We start from the raw sequence: 17,376 nt of genomic DNA on the forward strand, positions 1-17,376 counted from the left end.
ATTCATCACGTTGTAAATTCGAAAGGAGGACTGTCGCACTAGGTTAAAAGTGTGAACTTCAAGTTGGCCTGCATATATGAGGAATTTCATGCTAACAGCAGTACACTTATATTTTGCCCTTGATAATCATAGGATAAGTGCAAATGAAAGTTGCATAAGACGTTCGTATGAAGAGGGAAAGTATGAAATGTAATCGATAACGAAAGAAGTATTCAAGTGTGTTTGGTAGCTGCAATGTTATGAATTGTAATAGCCATTATGCACACCTGGTTTCAGATTACCCTAGACGACTACACAGCGTACTCACTGGTGAACCCAGTGAAACTCCCACACCAGACATCCATCGCCCTCATCTTCGTTCCAGGCGATAGGCTTTCTTTGCTTACCTTCACTGCGTCTCTCAGAGCTTCCACGACACCTCTTTCTCTGTCGTTTTCTATCACGTTGCTGATTTTCTTACCAAAATCATCTCCCAAGACTTCTGCGACTTCCCAATGACCATCGAGCATCCCAATGGGGGATTGGATGGCGATCTCAGATTCTAGGCCGAGCCCAGCCTCCAAAGCCATCGCCTTTATCTTCACAGGACTCAAAACAGTCCTTATATTAGATTTCGAATTGGGATTCCGACATTCTAGGGAGGCTTGCGTAAGAGCTGCTAAAACATGGGGCCAAGCAGCGACGTTTGAAGCTGAGAGAGCCCACTCTGCGATACAGATCCGTTTCGCTCGAGTAGATAGAGATCGTAAAGTCGCGAGAAGAACGGACGGTGCAGCAAAATACCAAGTGCAATGCGCCAAAATAGCGATGTCGTATATTGTATCGTCGGAAGCGAGGATACTCTCAGTATTCGAGCGGAGGAAGGTCATGCGGTTTCCAATGGGCGAGGCCTTTAGGTGCGACTGAGCTTGGCCGATAGTCCAAGGACTGCCTGTCTTCAAGCTCACGAATTGACCCAAGCATGGTTTATAAAGTAAACTCACCATATTCAGAGGGTGCAGGATCAATGGCCGTCACTTTTCCTGTTTCCCCGACAGCTGTAGCAAGGACAGCGGTGCAGTCACCCTGTCCACAACCGATCTCCAGTACATGATCGCCTTCTTGTACTTTCCAAGCCGTTACAAGGTTTACTCGGTGTTCAGTTTGCCCTAGCTGCACGTCAAAGCGAGATCCATAAAGTGATAGCTGAGCGATGCTGGCGGGGTCTAAAGGTGCCATGGTACCAAAAGTGTAGTTGTAGATTGACGATACTCAATTACTGTAGCCCAATCATGGTGGGTTTCAAGTCATTCTAACCGTGGGTATTTCACTGCCTCCTGAGCTACTTTACTAATACCACTGCTGTTAGCACATCACAGATAACTGACAATCGTCCTATCATCATCGCAGAATAATGTTAAATATATCTTGCCATCACACTCATACAATATCATTGAAATTATACATGAAGTAGGTGACATTATATTTCATAAAATTTGTCAGAACAACTAATTACACGATAGCGATATGACTGTGCGAACCGTGACACAGTTTGCTACCGAGTCAGCGACCCATATCTCTTCAATGTTTCTCCGAGTCAAAGTGGCCTTCACCCAATTCGTTGAGTTCGTCTTCGTGCGCGTCGAGCTTCCGCACCGAAAGCCAGCAGAAAATACCACCGAAAAACGCCAGGACTCCCATCACACCATAGTTCCATACGAGCAAAGGATCGGTCGATAACGCTGGAAAACAAAGTAAACGTCAATAAGCTCCACAAATAGCACGGAAATGAAATGGCGGGGACGTACAGACAAAAGCCTCGCCAAGAGCAGAAGCAATCGCGCTCATGAACAAGAAAACGGACATAACGAGAGACCGCATGTTCTTAGGCGCCTTCGTAAATGCGTATTCAAGGCCAGTAATGGAGGCCATGATCTCGCTGAAGGCTATTAAAACGTAACTAGCGAGAGGAAAATCAACATTTTTTTCCGTAAACGAGTCTCATCCAGAATCAACTCACGCTCCGGTCTGGATCCACACATTGAGAGGGGAGGTAAGGGCATTTCCAGCAGCGTCGGTGCACGTTGCTGCGTGGTATCCACATGGGTTTGTCTATCATGATCGTAGTTCGTAACTGAATTTCACTGATATGATTTCATTATCGCACCTTGTAGATGTAATGCTGAACCACTGCCGCCCAGATCATAGACAGGGAACCAGCAAAGAATCCTGCCGTAATCTTTTTTAGAGCGGTGAACTTGATCCCAGCGCGGCGTAAGGCAGGATAAATCTGAGATTTAAGAAACCCGATATTTAGCATGAACGGCAGTCACGACATTATAGAAGAAAGCCCAACCAAGAGATCACTAATAGGGATAAATATGAGGAGGGCAAAAGGATCAAGGTTGGACAAGACGTCATTGGGTAATCCGTGCGTAGCCATGGTCGCAGCCTGCGACGTCAAGTTACTGTTCAGTTGGTTATACGTGAGCCCTGGAAGTTGGGACATTGATATTTAGCTTGCTCTTCGACAGCAACGGCATGCTCACAGTAGATAGGGAACCACAGGAACACCGCACAAGCCTTAAATCCTCTCCTCACTTCGTCCACCCACTGGTCATCAAAGGTCATCCATGCAGGCTTATCTTCTGCGGCAAGCCGGCTAGGTTTAGCGGTATCCCAGAAATCGTCGGCCTTAAATTGCTTGATCAACTTCACTGGGTTCCAACTCCATCGCCCACGAGCTGCAAGACGCCAAATACGTACTGCAGTGGCAAGTACAGAGCCTGTGGGAGGTGAGCATATGTAGCGACTCCTCCCATACCAGAGAATAATTGGGCAGAGGAAGAATATAATGGTGGGTAGTGTGTATGCAAGCCAAAAGCCCACGTACTTCGCCGCACTGTGAGTAAAAACTAAACAGGCATCACATCGAAACTTACTTTTTCTGCGTAAACCATGGAGATTTGACCGATCAATGCACCAATATTGATGAAAAAATAGAAGTACTTCATAAACGGTAAGTTAGCAACGATGTTTTCGAGCGCGCGTTAACCTTTACCATATAGATCTTGGCAGTTGTCATAGCCGGATCTACGATTACACGCTCACCACTTTTAGTGGTTGCAATGAATAGTTTTGTTCGTGGGTATTGCTCGGCCACTAATGGAGAGATGTTTGACTTGAAACCCCCAGTTCCAAGCCCAGTCACGATCATAGACAGAACAAACACTCCTATTGCGCCCTGCTTTTCGATGACGCCGGGTACCGCAGAGATGATCATCAAAATGTGTCCCAACATAGCGACACCAACGGAAACACTAATTGTTTTATACCGACCCCAGTATGTGTCCGCAATATATGCACCAAGAAGGGGAGTACAGTAGCACCTAAGACAACACGGGTCAGACATTACATCGTTCGATGAGACAATAATCACGAACCAGAATTGATAGAACGTGTTCAGACCAGTCGCTGTTTGCTGACCTCTATCCAGTGCACCTGACTGTCCGTACGTTCCACTCGCGCCAGTGTGCGAGCCTGGAGGAAGGGGCTGCTGAATATAATTTGTCTGTGGAAAACGATGTGTTTGTGAGCTTCTGTGTTGTACAATTAAAGAGATGATCTTACGAAGACGACACTACTGCCTGAGGGTATATGAAGAGAGTAAGCCCGCCAGATCTCGTTGAATTCTCATATACCAAACTCTGATACTGACCATAAAACTAAAAAGAAACCAAATGTCAGATGTCACCATCATAAGAACGAGTGAAATCGAAAAATCAACGTACTGAAAAGCGTTCTGCAAGCTCGACAACAGCGATAACTATAATAAATAAATAAAAGACATGGTGAGTGCTGCTCATCATTTAGATGTGAGGGAACTCGTACGATAAGCATTCCATGGAAGCGAGTCAGTGACACGTCTGAGAGTGACCTTCTCCTCGTCTGTGGGGAATTCAAGGCCATCGTGTATACCATCGAGTTCTTCCCCAGATACCGAAACGATGTCAGAATTTGCCTTTTCAAGCTTTGTATCGTGTTGGACAGCTTCACCCAATCCAGCAATAGCATCACGATCGTGTAGTAGGCCGGCCATTGACAACTTGCAGGTGCGCTCCGGATGCCAGAGAGTGCAGTTGAAAGGGGGGAGAAGGCGTACAAGGTCAGATGGGGTGTGCCTTCTTATTTAGTATGGAGAAAGAAGCAAGATCCAGCCATTTTGAACGCCGGGAAGGGGATAGCCATTCGCCTCATTTGAGTGTCCACATGTGCTTTCCTTCTTCAGTACCGCTCATTTTCGGTTATGAGTGCCATATGACGCGAAACGCCATCGCTACAGAAGCCATCATACTCCATCATGATCAATCACACGGAAATGCTTATTGACCTTAGTGCTTGACCACCACGCCATAGTCAAAGCTTAAGGTGAGTGCCAGAGTAAACCACTCCTATCGTGCCGATTAGTGATAAGCTTAATCGTTGGGATACAGACGACACCAATAAGTTCGCAGACTCTCTGGCGGACTCCGAACCACGCGCAGGCTTTGTCGTCTGTGCCGCATTGCCGACAGTGTAAAATGCCTCGTCTTTATACTCCGATCAGAGTTTATATCTTCAGGTTATGTTGTACCTTTCGTGCCTGGTCTTGGCTTCGATGCTTGGCTCCTATGATAAGGACCTTATCTTTTTCACAGCACCTATCAAGTTTTAAGTCTGCGATGTCCCTAGACCGTAGTGTTTGAAAAACCTAAATCACGCGAAAGCCGTAATGAAGAGAGATCATAAGATACGCATGGTGGCCCGAGGTCCGCGACTTGCACACACACCAGTCGGGGACTGACATTGGCTACTGAGCGAACGAAAGAATAACTCCTCAAAATCATTATAACTGCATAGTCAGCGTAATAATTTTAAATATGTTTTCAACAACTGTCACCCACAAAGATGCTCAATCGTCCAAGTTCTCAACTTGGGCGTTTCCAGGCAGAGATTTTTACGATACACCTGTATGGCTTCCTCTGCAAAATTGATCGAGAAAACTTCCATTGGTGTAAAAGCCACTGACGCTTGTGGTCTGGAAGCACGTTTTATCAAATTGAATACCAAAGAGGTGGTGCTGAGTATCGATGAGAACATGAGTTAGATACAGTAACATGGCCAAAGACTCCTATCAACTTACGACGATTCCACAATCCTACGGTGAGGGCAACCTAGGCTAAGTGGCTCTAGGTACCTGAAACGCTGTGGCTAGCGAGATACTACTGGAGCTCACCGAAAATCGACCATGGTCGGTAAATCTAAATTTCCCAATGAATGCTTTGAAGTAAGAACAGCAGAGTTGCATCAAACTATATTCCATACTATCCTTGAAATATCCGTAGAAGCGACGGGCAGTTTCCCCTTGCAAGGGCAGCAGAAATTTTTGGTACATGCGGACCCCTTCGTTCAGGTTGGAATATTTGGGGTCACTAGCGTCTTCCACTTCAACGTTTTGCTTCTGGAGGAAAATCCTACAGACAACAGCCAATGATTCTACTTGACCAAGCAGCTCTTCGCGGGAGATATATTACTTTCCGCCTGAGGTCCTGATAATTCCTTAACGATGTTGAGAACTAGCTGAAAGCGATCACGTCAGGTTCTAAACCTACAGTTATTGAGCGCAACAGCTCATTGTGAGAGAAAGGGTCAGAAGAAAAACTTGTACTCTGAACTGACGTCACAACTTATCGTACCGTTAACCAATATCTGCTGAAGGAAAGAAATCATAGTGAAGTAAACATAGTGCATTCGTACAGGAGTTCTTGTTTAACGTGTACAGAAGCGGTGGACTGAACGCGCTCAGTGCGCAGCGCCGCGGGCATATTTTTTTTCCTGTCACCGTATGTTGCGTACATTCTCACCAGGTGACCGATATAACACGAATGCGCTCGGCGAGTTCAAACAACTTGAAAATTACAAAACAGTATATAAATCAGATACAGTACTAGTATATTGAGAGAGAGAGGAGAGATTTGGCTACAGTAAATTCTTTCATTAAAGATGAGACGGTTTACTAAGTGTTGGGGATGCAGTATGGGGATCTGCCAAAGAGAATGTGAGCATCAGTACTAAATCCAGTTGAACAGCACTGGGACTTTAGGGACATACGAAAAGCTTGAGATCAGTTAAGCCTCCCCCTAGCAAGAGCATCTTGCAAGTTCACTAAGGCTATTTTGGCTGCCAATTCCTTACCGGCATCTTTGCTACGTCCTTCCCCACGGCCATACTCGATTCCTTTGACTATTAAAAGATATATCAGATGGGTGCTACAGGCCGTGAAACTCTAATGCGAACATACTCTTCGCGACGCAGGTCCATACTTCGTTATGACTGGGGCCTCTAGGGTCACATTCCCAAGTCAACACTGCCGTGGCCTGGGGTCCGTAGATTTGCTGGAGCAAGTTGTTTAGGGTCATTCTATAATCTGCGAATGGTGGTCACTTGGCTTCAGTGCAGATATATGCGTTGAGCTAGAAAACGTACGAGCTTGCGACATATTAGAGATTGAGAGATGAGCTTAATGCGAAGACTGTAAAGGAAAAGAAGGCTGGTTGAAGAGTCTGGAAATTGTCTGAGGAGTAGCTTACCTTCTACGACCTCTTATACATGCTGAGAGACATACAGGATATGTGTGGAACACAGTCCCAACGAATTGAATTTACCTAAATGCATCTGCACTGAAAGTGCGAACGGTCCAAGTAGGTCAACCTGCACAAACTGGTTGACAAACTTTGCAGCACACAACTCCTTAGCCCACACAGTGATATTTGTTTTAAATCATCACCGTAAAAGGGCTGCGCAGTACCAACACCAGTAAAGCATTATTCAGCTGATATGACAGCGAAGACGATGAAACTTACCAAATAAAAATATCATTAGCCTCCAACACGAGACACACTCGAGGGACAATTGGGATTGGGCCCTCCCTGTAACGTACCCAAGCCGGTACGAATAGTTAGCCCATGGTGCATCACCACTGCACTTGTACTAATGACGGGATGTTTCCTGAATGGTGTGATAGTAGGTGTCGCTAAATTAATCTTCTTCCCGTATCCAGTGAACAAATCCTCCCAGCGTAATGCCGATGACTGTTGCCACTAGCAGTAACATTGAGGTCCTGACCAATGAGAGTCGTCTTGTAGAATGGTGAACAAGAAAGCGCACAAGACGGACCATTTGCTTTGATTCACCGAACCCCGTTGGCACGGAGGAGCTATGTCACCTCTGCTGCGACATTTCAGCCATTGACGTCAACTTGATGTGCGGAGTGGCAGTGGCGAACAACAGCTGTATCAGATACACGCAAAATTTGCATAGACCTGACCATCGTATTAGAAGTACAAAGCAATACGAATCAAAATGTTGATATGTCCAATGGGAATGATAGATGTATGTGAACCACTCACTAGTTGCATAGCACATCATCAGGACCGCACAAAGCAGGACAGCCAAACTCCAGAAATGTGTCCGGCGGACCAGAACAAAATCACGCTCCTTTTTTCGTTGATCGGCAGAGCAGCTCTTTCGCAGCAAATAGTGTTTCAAGATCGAAATTACTGCGATAGTTGGTACAGCAGAGTGAGATGGGAGACGGGAAATTTTTTGCCACAGGTTCACCTCAGGAATAGTAAGCGCTAGACATAGCGGAAGGACAAGTTACCCGGGAAATATGCTATGCTTGCTGTGAACCCACTTCTGTTGTCTTGGGAGGAACTGAGTAACACAGACGCGACGTCCGCACATTTCTAGTCTCTGTTGTGCTGACAATTCAGTCACGTAAGTTGCGCGATAGCAGTGCTGCAAGTGAATAGCACGAGAGCAGCACTATGAACAAACATTTGGTCCAGGAATAAGAGTCTCAGCGATCCAGGCAACATGCAAAAAGGAGACTCGCCACAGGTTACTTACCAAGTGCGGGTTATGATATTAATGTTCATGCACTTATACATCGGTTTAGCGTCAGACCTGTAATCGAATAGGGCGGATGTACAAAGCATTCCTAGGATCACTGACTGGCCGCTGACTCTGCTGGCGACCTCACAACATTGCCAAGGCAGTCGAAGTTGTCACTCCGATCCACAACTTGAATCTCCGAGTCGATGCCAGCAGTACTACTTATGGTTCTCGATTGCCACCATAACTTGAATTCAACCTGTACTTTTCGTCCATTCTGATCGTATGGAGTTCGGATAATGTACAATACACAACGGCTCTTGGTATCTACTGAATATGAATCACCTCATCACCTACATCAATACATCTGCACTGCCTTCCTTAAGCAAGGTTTTTTCATTCGAGTTGTTCTTCGAAGGTGCGGGAGAACGGTTGGGTGTAGCCGCAGGAGCAGGAGTATTAGTTTTGACAGGTCCGTGCTCCTCTTTCCCTGCTGGGTGGTACTGCCCATCGTCAGATTTGGGATTAGGGTGGTATTGTCCATTGTCCAACTTGGGATCGGGATGATATTGTCCGTCATCGTACCTACGGGCGGGACTGTGCTGTTGAGCATGTTTCTGGCCAGGGTGGTACTGCCCATCGTCGAACTTTGAATCAGGATGGTATTGTCCATTGTCCAACTTGGGATCGGGATGATATTGTCCGTCATCGTACCTACGGGCGGGACTGTGCGGTTGAGCATGTTTCTGGCCAGGGTGGTACTGCCCATCGTCGAACTTTGAATCAGGATGGTATTGTCCATTGTCCAACTTGGGATCGGGATGATATTGTCCGTCATCGTACCTACGAGCGGGACTGTGCGGTTGGGCATGTTTCTGGCCAGGGTGGTACTGCCCATCGTCGAACTTTGGATCAGGATGGTATTGTCCATTGTCCAACTTGGGATCGGGATGATATTGTCCGTCATCGTACCTACGAGCGGGACTGTGCGGTTGGGCATGTTTCTGGCCAGGGTGGTACTGCCCATCGTCGAACTTTGGATCGGGATGATACTGGCCGTTATCGGCTTTGGGGCTCGGGTGGTACATTTCGTTACTGTTCCGACGCGAATGCCTCATACCAGAATTAGGGTGGTGATACTGTTCATTGTACTTTCCTTCTCTGTGGTACCGGCCATTATCATCGACATTGGGGCGTTGGTCCTGTCCATCATCGAACGAAATGACTGAATGCTGTTGACCGTCGTCGTGACCGTCTTGATCGTCGTTGTTTTGGTCGTCGCCGTCATCATACCGAAGTTTCAGGGATCGCTTTCCCTCGTATTTTCCATCATCGAATTTTTGGTCGGGGTGGTACTGACCATCGTCAAACTTGGAGTCGGGGTGATATTGACCATCATCAAACTTGGGGTCAGGGTGGTATTGGCCATCGTCGAACGTGGAGCGGGAGTGATATGTCTTGTCATCACTGCGAGCTGAAGCAACGAGGTTATCTCTCGCTATATTGGGCAGAACAGAAGCAGGACCCGGGCTCTAGTGATTGGGAATCTTTATCAGTATGTAAATGGTCATACTCCCTTGTAGAAAAACTGACAGTATTGTTGGCAGGGGCGGCGATAGGTGTCGGGGACGCTACGGCGATGAGGGAGAGTGCAAGGAGCAGTGTGAAACGAAGGCTGAGTTGAACCATTGTGTTTGAAGTCGTTTATCCTGTGGGATGTTGAAGAAGCTGTGAAAGACAGGGTGAATGGCTAGGATGTTGTGAATATAGAGAGGGATTGGAAACGAGGAAATGCAGTCCGCGAGGGCGCGCTACTTATACGCTTTCGGAGGCTAACGAGCCTGCCAATATGTATGTTGGGTGACGAGCACGGATGTCGTCATGGGTAGAAGATTGCAATGATGTCACGCATGCTTCAAGGGAAGTGACTTTTTTTGGAATGCTGATCAGCGCAGGATGCTTAAGGTAAGTACTGAGACGGCACTCATTCTGTAAAAATGTACATTAACACCATGGATAAAAGACTCGTTTATCGTGTGGACAGGAACGACATAAAATGTGTAAACTTCGAATTGACGATATGAGGTAACGCACAATGTATGTATGCACCAAGGTTTTGAATTTTGGTTCTGACGTTTCCCCCATTCCATAGACATGCTCATAAATATTGATATATATTACCTGACACCTCTGAAGCAGCCTATGGTACTCGGAGTAAACGTGAAGTACATATGCTAAATTTCTGGGTGCTGAGGATCCATCAGCCAGACTCACTCCTATTTTCATGAATTTAACCATTCAGCATCGATTTGAATTCTGACCAGTTGGCTCAAGAACATTTTGCAAAAGAGTACTGTACCCGTAAGAATAGTATCAATCATCATCGCGACTATCAAGAATACACCAAATTCCTTGTATGTTTACCAACCTCCTTGGTTGCTTTCATAGCCTCCTCGCTCCAAGGGGCGAGCTGCAGAAACCCATGTGTAAGATTTCCAAAGTGCGTCCACTTGACAGTGTTTCCAGCACGTTCTAGTTTATGCGCGTACTCGATGCCAACATCACGGAGGGGGTCAAAGCCACATGTATAAATGTGCGCCGGTGGAAGGTCTTTCAAAGACGAAATTGGTTGCATGCCAGGAGAGACGTAGGGGTGTGAAGGAACAGTACCGAGAGGAAGGTAATTGGACCCAAACGAAAATATGCCATTGCCTAGCCATCATTACCATCTCACTTATTTGGCATTTGAATAGAACGCAATGTAGCACACTTACACTCAAGATAGAGTCCCGTATTATTTTCACTGGCCGCTGGGGTATCGAACGGGAGTCTCGCCTCGGGATATAAGAGAATTTGTCCTGCCAAAGGTTTCTTGCCTTCATCGCGCAGGCGCAATGATATTGCGGCAGTCATATTTCCTCCTGCACTATCCCCACCTCCAAGAACACTATCCGGATGTACGCCTCGCGAAGCGCCAAACGTCGATCGGAGATTTTCAAGAACACAGGCGTACTCATCAAGCTGGGTTGGGAAATGATACTCGGGAGCGAGACGATATTCAACCGCATATATCTAACAATACAAGGTGAGGGGATAAGCGAAGGCTCGGAAGAAATCAAACTGATGCTGACCTGTAGCCCACTTTCCTCTGCAACAATCCTCAAACCATTCTCAAATTCATCTACTGTACCAACAGTATATCCTCCACCATGGAAGTAAATTAAAGCACCTGCTTGACCCTTCTCCTTCCTTCCCTCCCCAGAGCTTGGATATAGGACCCTCACCGGTATTGTTCCGTGCGGACCGCGCAAAGCCGTGAACTCGACGTGATGGATAGGGGCGTGTCGGTCCTTGGGTAGATTGTGGATGCCGAAGACTTTGGCGTGATTACGCCTTTCATCCGTAAACTTATCGTCACCTCCAAGGTGCAGAGATGGCTGGGATTTTAGAAAACAATCAAGCTCTTGGTCAAGAACAGATCGAGTACCAGTCGTGGGTATGGACGTTTCATTTGTTGCAGACATGTCTATTCCATAGATACGTAGAGCGATGGTGTGCACCGATGGGTGTTGTCAGAAGATAGTTATATCGGGGTAGCTGGTGTCGATGGACGGTTGACCAGTTTATATACACCCTGAAGGACCAGGCGAGCGTCATGGAAAAGCTCATATGACGTGTGGATGGTCGATCATTTAACCTAGTCACGTGCCATTTTATTTTATTCACGTGATTCCTTCACATGACAGCAAAATGCGTTCCAAGTCTCTTGCGACTTCTGCTCATGCATCTTAGGTAGCCTGGCGACTCAAGAGGGGACTGGGAACTGGAGTTATCAATGTTTGAGTTTATTTTCTTTAGTGCGATTAACCGCTGACGGACACTCCCACGAACGGCATACCCCCATGCTAGTCACTTGCAAAAAGTAGACAGAGAGGGTGATTACTTCTCCAAGAGACAATGTATATCACATGGCTTGCCTGAACAAACTCGAGAATGATGATATATACCAATTTTTTACAAATTACACTGGTAGAGTACAAACCTCAGATCTTGTTGTGAATAAATACAAATGCACGTTTCTTAACCCACTCTCATGCCTGTAGCTCTCGAGATACATATCTATTGGGTGTTATCAGCTAAGACTGTTGAAGCCAGCGTTTTAAACAAGATCCTCTCGCGAAGTCTAAGTAAAGGCAGGGTGGATTCAATCTTTGCATGAAACAGTTTGGAGGACGGCTTACCGAAGTTGTCATGTGGGTCACACGAACAATGACCTTCTGTCCAGTTACTCCCTTGTGGGCAGTGCTGAAAAGGACTGTGTCTGTAGCCGATGTCTTTGAAGAAGTGTATTTGGTCTTTCTTGGCAAATAGGGAAACGGCGATGCTATGGATAGGCGCGTCACCCCAACGCTATAGGAGACTTTAAGATACGCAAGGACGAGGGATGACATGGAGAAACATGCCTCATAATAAAATCCACCCTTTGCTTCAAGATATTCAAAATACTTCGAATATGCCTCGCCCCGCCAAAAGTCCATGTTGGCTATCTCAAAGTTACTCCAGACTAAGCGGAACGAAACCTATTTAACTACCTACAGGTAAGGTTATGGTTACTCACAATGGCACAGGTTGTAGGTGTCGCCAGCATCATCCGAGAGAAATTGCATTGCATTGCCTTCTGCGACGTATTGAGGGTTTTGGGCAATGAAGTCTGTGGGATGAATGTCAACGGAGAAGATCACTATTGGTGTCGCTCGCTGCACCTTTTACTGTCCCCCAGAGTGTTGCTATAGTAGGTGCCCATTCTAGCAAGGATATAGTAAAGCCTATTTTGTATGTCATTGCAAACCCTTGACAATAGATGCGAATGGTTACCATATAGTTTATTGTTGTCCTGCATGAAAAGAAATGGATCATAGTCGAGGTCACAGAAATAACTAACATCAGGCCTACTTTGAAGTTAGCCTCGAGTTTACTTGAGAAAATTACATTCTCACTCCACCCGCCAGTACCACTGATATTGTTTCAGAAGCTCGTGCCTGTAGAAAAACTGACAAGTACGACGAATGAGCTTGCCTAACGCCAATATGCTGACTAAAGGAACTTACGCCGGAATTGAAACGACACATGTTCCGGTACCTACAAGGGTACATGGGTCGTCAACACAAACCAACGTTTGTAATCTATAAACGTACGATACACTGCCTAAACAGAGGATCATCAAAGTCTCCAAACCCTCTATCAAGGATTAAGCTCACCGCCATAAATGATCCGTTGTCTGGTTAACTTATAACGACCTAGCGCAGCTTTTGACTCGTCAATCCAGTCAGGTTGGAACCAATGATCGTGCGGAATGAGTCCAAAAGAAACGGGCGCATCCGTCACTATACTGACACGCCTGCAAACAACATATTTTAACCAGTTGTTACTTCAAACATCTACTGGATGCGCTTACCGTTTGAAGTCGTCCGTAAAGGGCTCCTCGTTGAGAAGAACCCATGGGTACCTAAATTTGTTGTTAAATTTTATCTCCATTTGTTCCATACTGCTGATGACCCCGGCTAGATCGCTGTTCCGAGCGAGCATAAGAAGAGTAGCGTTTGCTTTGCGTTTTTGTTGTTCATTCGATACCACTGTGTCTAACCCAAAGTAGTCAGAAGTTGATACGTTCTATAAGCCCAAGTATCCTACTTTCAGGTATGTCAACCACTGCCATTGAGCTATATGGCAGATACCATGCACCCAACCGACCTAAAGATAAGTGATCATTACCGTCGTATAAAGTACCTAGTGTGTAGTACAGAAGTGCCTAAGCATTGTCAACATCAATAAATTTACAGAAGAAAAAGGTAGGCGCCAGTACCAAAGTCAACATCACGAAGAGCGGACGCCTAGGAGCCGCTTTCATGATCAGTGAGATAGTTTGTTGCATGAAGCCCTATAAAGAGGGCAGTACTAGTACTGTGTTTCTTCGCAATAGAGATCAGCTGTAATAATGGCGGGATAGTATTTCACGTTGACGGGAGGTGCAAAGGTCTTGAAGTAGGTGGTAATGCAACAAGAGGACTTGAGCGGGCGCGTCGTAAAACGAGTCACGTGATATTTTGATGTTATACACGTGATATTCGATTCAGCTTTATTGAACGCGCCATGATGAGCAACAGTGATGTCGTGAACTTGAACTATGCAAAGACACCAAGTATGCGTATACTTTGTGCGCAGGATTAGCGTTATGATGATCTTATTCTGAAAATTTAGTGAGCGAACCTATGTTATCCAGACTATGCGTATTATTTATAGGAAGATCACTGCTTACCATTCAGGTGACATGCTCATAAAGCCATGTTACTCTACGACATCCCGCTACAGCCAGGCCTACTCCTGGTTTGATGCCGAAATACTGCAATAATTATGGTCCAGCTTGTGTGTTGGAATAGGCGGCTGACACTCACCTTTTCGCAGCGACGCCTATGTCAGCCGCACTACATCGATGCGATACAGCCCTATATATTCCCGTACAGCCCGTTTTTCACTTCTTCTCCATTACCATCATGTTCAACCAACCGAAATCCAAGAAGCCTTTTACACCCATGCGTCAGCTCGTCATCAACTTCTTGAAGTCCCCAGTGACTTTGGGGAAACGGTCTCGTTCACGCTCCTGCTCCTACGACGATATGAATCTCGATCGCTTGCGAGGCTCCGATATGCACCCCAGGCGGGTCGTCCTGCCTGTTACACAAGATACACCTGCGCCTGGAAAGAATATGGCACTTCCCGCAATGACTCAACGGTCACCACTCCCAGGAGTTGCTCTACAAACTGAAGACCCTGAATCAGGTGCAATCATCATCACCTCTCTCGCCGTCCCACCATTTTGCTGCCATGAGGACCTGCTTACCATGCCGCGCATTCAACTTATCAAGGTAGCGCAAGCACTCAACGAGAGGCTTCCCGCTGCACTTCAAATTCCTGTGGGTACCGACGTCAGCGATGCGCTGATAAGAAACAGCATCGAAGTTCTCGTAGGAATCCGTGCACCAGGAAGAGATCTTCGCGCGGTCCCTCCCGCACCAAAGCCTTCTCGTACAAGGAGCCTGAATAGAGATATATGCATAGACCTAGACGTAAATTTTGACAAGGACGCTAAGGAAGATGGCATCCTAGGATTCAACAGTAGCCCGCCTTCCAGTCCACTCGCCATGCGCATGCGTTCGCCTTCGCACGACATCTATAATTGTTCAAGCCCCCACAGGCTAACTATGCTCAAAGAAGAAGATGAAGAAATGGGTGCACCCCGACGTCGTCCTTCCAAAAGGCAGCGTGTATCCAGCAACGAGTCTCAGGGTGTGGATGAAGTAGAGAAAGCCCCACCACGCAGACGAAGTGCACGAATACGCGTACGCAACCTGCCGTCCAGCCCCACGCCAGCCCCAATGTCAGACAAAGTCTGTATCGCTCAGCCTAAGCTACATCGTGAACCGTTGAGACGGCAGTCATCCCCACCGCAGACACGGATCCTACGATCCCAAAGCCAGAAAATGCCGTCAGAACAGAAAAAGATCAAGGTTGACACAAGGTTCATTACTCTCACTCGACCAAAGTACAGATTTCGAAGGCACAAGAGTGAAAATTTGGGGGGGACTCGCAACGTTGCAAGTTACACTGCAGTGCCAAAAGACTTCTTGAACGCCAGGTCGAGAGCGGAGTCAGTCAGCACCATCGATCAGGAACAGGAATGTACCAGCATTAACGAAGCATCTCCCAAGTCGGTTCGCACATCCGTTTCCCAATACTCCATCGGACTCTTGGAACGAGCTGGTCTGAAGCGAGAAAAGACTAAGAATAGGCCGACTAGCATGCCACAAGATGATACGAAGGTAACCTCTGGGTTTCAGGGGATGACGTTGGAAGGGACCATGTCTGCTTTTGATATACCTTCTTCCAGTCCTTAGCGTAGTATGCTTACACCGAGAGAATAAGTAGTACTTCACAAATTCGAAGTTTCTAGGACTGCGCGAAGAATCATTAGCATCTTATCACTAGTTATCCAGGTGTAAAATATGTGCATACCAACAACTTGGTAGACGATAAGGTTAGAAGAAGAGAAGTGAGCATCTGAAAGGTGTATCGACTATAGGGAACCACCTGTTCTTTTTTCTTCGGCATATGTATCGTACAACAATGAAATGCGCGCTTACGAAAGTAATGTTTCTCAAGGTATCAACCTCAATCTCAATGTATGTCATTGGACCTGTGGTGAAAGGCTTAAAACAACCTTCCGTTTACGTTAGTATTGCCCTTACCTTAACCAGATCCTGCATAAATGTGTAAGTATGGCAGTGATGAGCACGATAAAAGCGTGCCGACACGTTGAATGTATTTGCTGTTGCCAATCGAAGCTATGACAGCCTTGGAGAGAGAATTTCTATTCAGTGACATCGACTTTCAATAGCACGTGGGGGAGAGTGGTTGCACAGGGGCCGATGAAGAGAAAGTGGGCAAGGTCGTCATTGTCGCTTCGCTGGATGTTGAATACTGCCACTGTACCACCGTGCTCCGCAATTTCATGTGCATATCCAGCTGCTGGATAGACCTTACGGATTGTAAGTATAAAGAATCAAATACTTTGCATAGACGCACTGTTGACGAAGTTCCCACAATTAACGCCAAGTCCGCATCGTCGACAATTTTTTTGATCTCCTCTAAATGATGAGGAACTTCCTCAAACCATACAATTCCGGGACGTAACAGGCCAGCACACTTAGAGCAACGAGGAAGGTCTTCTAACGGTATATTAGAATCGTTCTTGAGGTTGTCCTCTGTACCAGCCAAAGCCGAGCATATGGGGCTATTAAAGTTTGCTTTACGATCATTGCAGACAGTGCATATAGTGTCAAAAAGACGACCGTGCATCTCGAAGAGCTCGGGCTCCCGCAAAGGAGATACCTGTTTAGAAGCTCGAGCACTGAGGCCATCTACATTCTGAGTCACCAATGTAAACTTGGCTTCAGGGGCTATAATTTTGAGATGTTCAGGAACAGACAAAAGGGCAAGGGCTAGATGACCGGGATTTGGTGCCGCCTTTAAAGCACTAGACTCGAATATGTCAGTATGTCTCGACAAACGACGTATAATAAACACTGTACGTCTCTCTCCGATAATGATAAAACTGCCACACTCTACTGGGATCCTTAAAGAAAGCTCGAGGGGTAGCAAGACTCATGGCATCATGCGATCTCCAAAGACCTCCTGCATCCCTAAACGTTGGGATGCCTGACTACACATGTCCATGAAAGTTGGAGATGGAATTGGAACTGTGGACAGACCTGACGCTGCGGAGAGTCCTGCCCCTGCTATGGCAACAATGTTCGTACTTTTCCTGAGAATAGAACGAAACAGCTCAGTGTCGTTTAAAGGGGCCATATCAATATGTGCGTTCAGATAACGGTGAACTTGAAGTTG

At 46.4% G+C, this 17,376-nt stretch overlaps 8 protein-coding genes across 8 annotated transcripts; 1 reads left to right on the forward strand and 7 right to left on the reverse strand.

Moving 5' to 3' along the window:
* Positions 1–92: 92 nt before the first annotated feature.
* On the reverse strand, positions 93–1,299 carry SERLADRAFT_401469 (uncharacterized protein; the record flags this gene model as incomplete). Its single annotated transcript, XM_007323384.1, has 2 exons — positions 93–931; positions 984–1,299. 2 exons carry the CDS (start codon positions 1,216–1,218, stop codon positions 291–293), a joined length of 876 nt encoding a protein of 291 aa, XP_007323446.1.
* An 87-nt stretch (positions 1,300–1,386) lies between these two features.
* SERLADRAFT_453322 (uncharacterized protein) lies at positions 1,387–4,078 on the reverse strand (the record flags this gene model as incomplete). The annotated part of the gene is made up of 12 exons (XM_007323385.1): positions 1,387–1,721; positions 1,788–1,939; positions 2,000–2,091; positions 2,147–2,269; positions 2,336–2,472; positions 2,529–2,871; positions 2,922–2,987; positions 3,041–3,368; positions 3,423–3,550; positions 3,610–3,626; positions 3,767–3,805; positions 3,871–4,078. The coding sequence occupies 12 exons, from the start codon at positions 4,076–4,078 to the stop codon at positions 1,561–1,563; spliced, it is 1,794 nt and encodes a 597-aa protein (XP_007323447.1).
* Positions 4,079–6,023: 1,945 nt separating this feature from the next.
* On the reverse strand, positions 6,024–6,707 carry SERLADRAFT_453323 (uncharacterized protein; the record flags this gene model as incomplete). Its single annotated transcript, XM_007323386.1, has 4 exons — positions 6,024–6,062; positions 6,130–6,261; positions 6,320–6,445; positions 6,505–6,707. 3 exons carry the CDS (start codon positions 6,515–6,517, stop codon positions 6,143–6,145), a joined length of 258 nt encoding a protein of 85 aa, XP_007323448.1.
* A 1,560-nt stretch (positions 6,708–8,267) lies between these two features.
* Positions 8,268–9,603, reverse strand: SERLADRAFT_442816 (uncharacterized protein; the record flags this gene model as incomplete). Its single annotated transcript, XM_007323387.1, has 2 exons — positions 8,268–9,446; positions 9,508–9,603. The coding sequence occupies 2 exons, from the start codon at positions 9,601–9,603 to the stop codon at positions 8,268–8,270; spliced, it is 1,275 nt and encodes a 424-aa protein (XP_007323449.1).
* Positions 9,604–10,203: 600 nt separating this feature from the next.
* SERLADRAFT_358375 (uncharacterized protein) lies at positions 10,204–11,652 on the reverse strand (the record flags this gene model as incomplete). Its single annotated transcript, XM_007323388.1, has 3 exons — positions 10,204–10,626; positions 10,689–10,986; positions 11,046–11,652. 3 exons carry the CDS (start codon positions 11,436–11,438, stop codon positions 10,307–10,309), a joined length of 1,011 nt encoding a protein of 336 aa, XP_007323450.1.
* Positions 11,653–12,050: 398 nt separating this feature from the next.
* SERLADRAFT_453327 (glycosyltransferase family 15 protein) lies at positions 12,051–13,499 on the reverse strand (the record flags this gene model as incomplete). The annotated part of the gene is made up of 11 exons (XM_007323389.1): positions 12,051–12,097; positions 12,156–12,324; positions 12,378–12,478; positions 12,533–12,625; positions 12,678–12,740; positions 12,790–12,863; positions 12,912–12,964; positions 13,023–13,053; positions 13,110–13,119; positions 13,173–13,312; positions 13,370–13,499. The coding sequence occupies 11 exons, from the start codon at positions 13,456–13,458 to the stop codon at positions 12,051–12,053; spliced, it is 870 nt and encodes a 289-aa protein (XP_007323451.1).
* Positions 13,500–14,264: 765 nt separating this feature from the next.
* SERLADRAFT_478628 (uncharacterized protein) lies at positions 14,265–14,941 on the forward strand (the record flags this gene model as incomplete). The annotated part of the gene is given in 2 exon segments (XM_007323390.1): positions 14,265–14,581; positions 14,599–14,941. A coding segment is annotated over 1 exon segment (321 nt), but the record flags the coding sequence as incomplete, so codon positions are not given.
* Positions 14,942–16,339: 1,398 nt separating this feature from the next.
* Positions 16,340–17,337, reverse strand: SERLADRAFT_453328 (uncharacterized protein; the record flags this gene model as incomplete). The annotated part of the gene is made up of 4 exons (XM_007323391.1): positions 16,340–16,507; positions 16,555–17,005; positions 17,061–17,187; positions 17,241–17,337. 4 exons carry the CDS (start codon positions 17,335–17,337, stop codon positions 16,340–16,342), a joined length of 843 nt encoding a protein of 280 aa, XP_007323453.1.
* Between the last annotated feature and the right edge of the window lie 39 nt (positions 17,338–17,376).

This window comes from Serpula lacrymans, assembly GCF_000218685.1.
Source record: "Serpula lacrymans var. lacrymans S7.9 unplaced genomic scaffold SERLAscaffold_15, whole genome shotgun sequence".
In the NCBI taxonomy this organism is placed as follows: Eukaryota; Fungi; Basidiomycota; class Agaricomycetes; order Boletales; family Serpulaceae; genus Serpula; species Serpula lacrymans.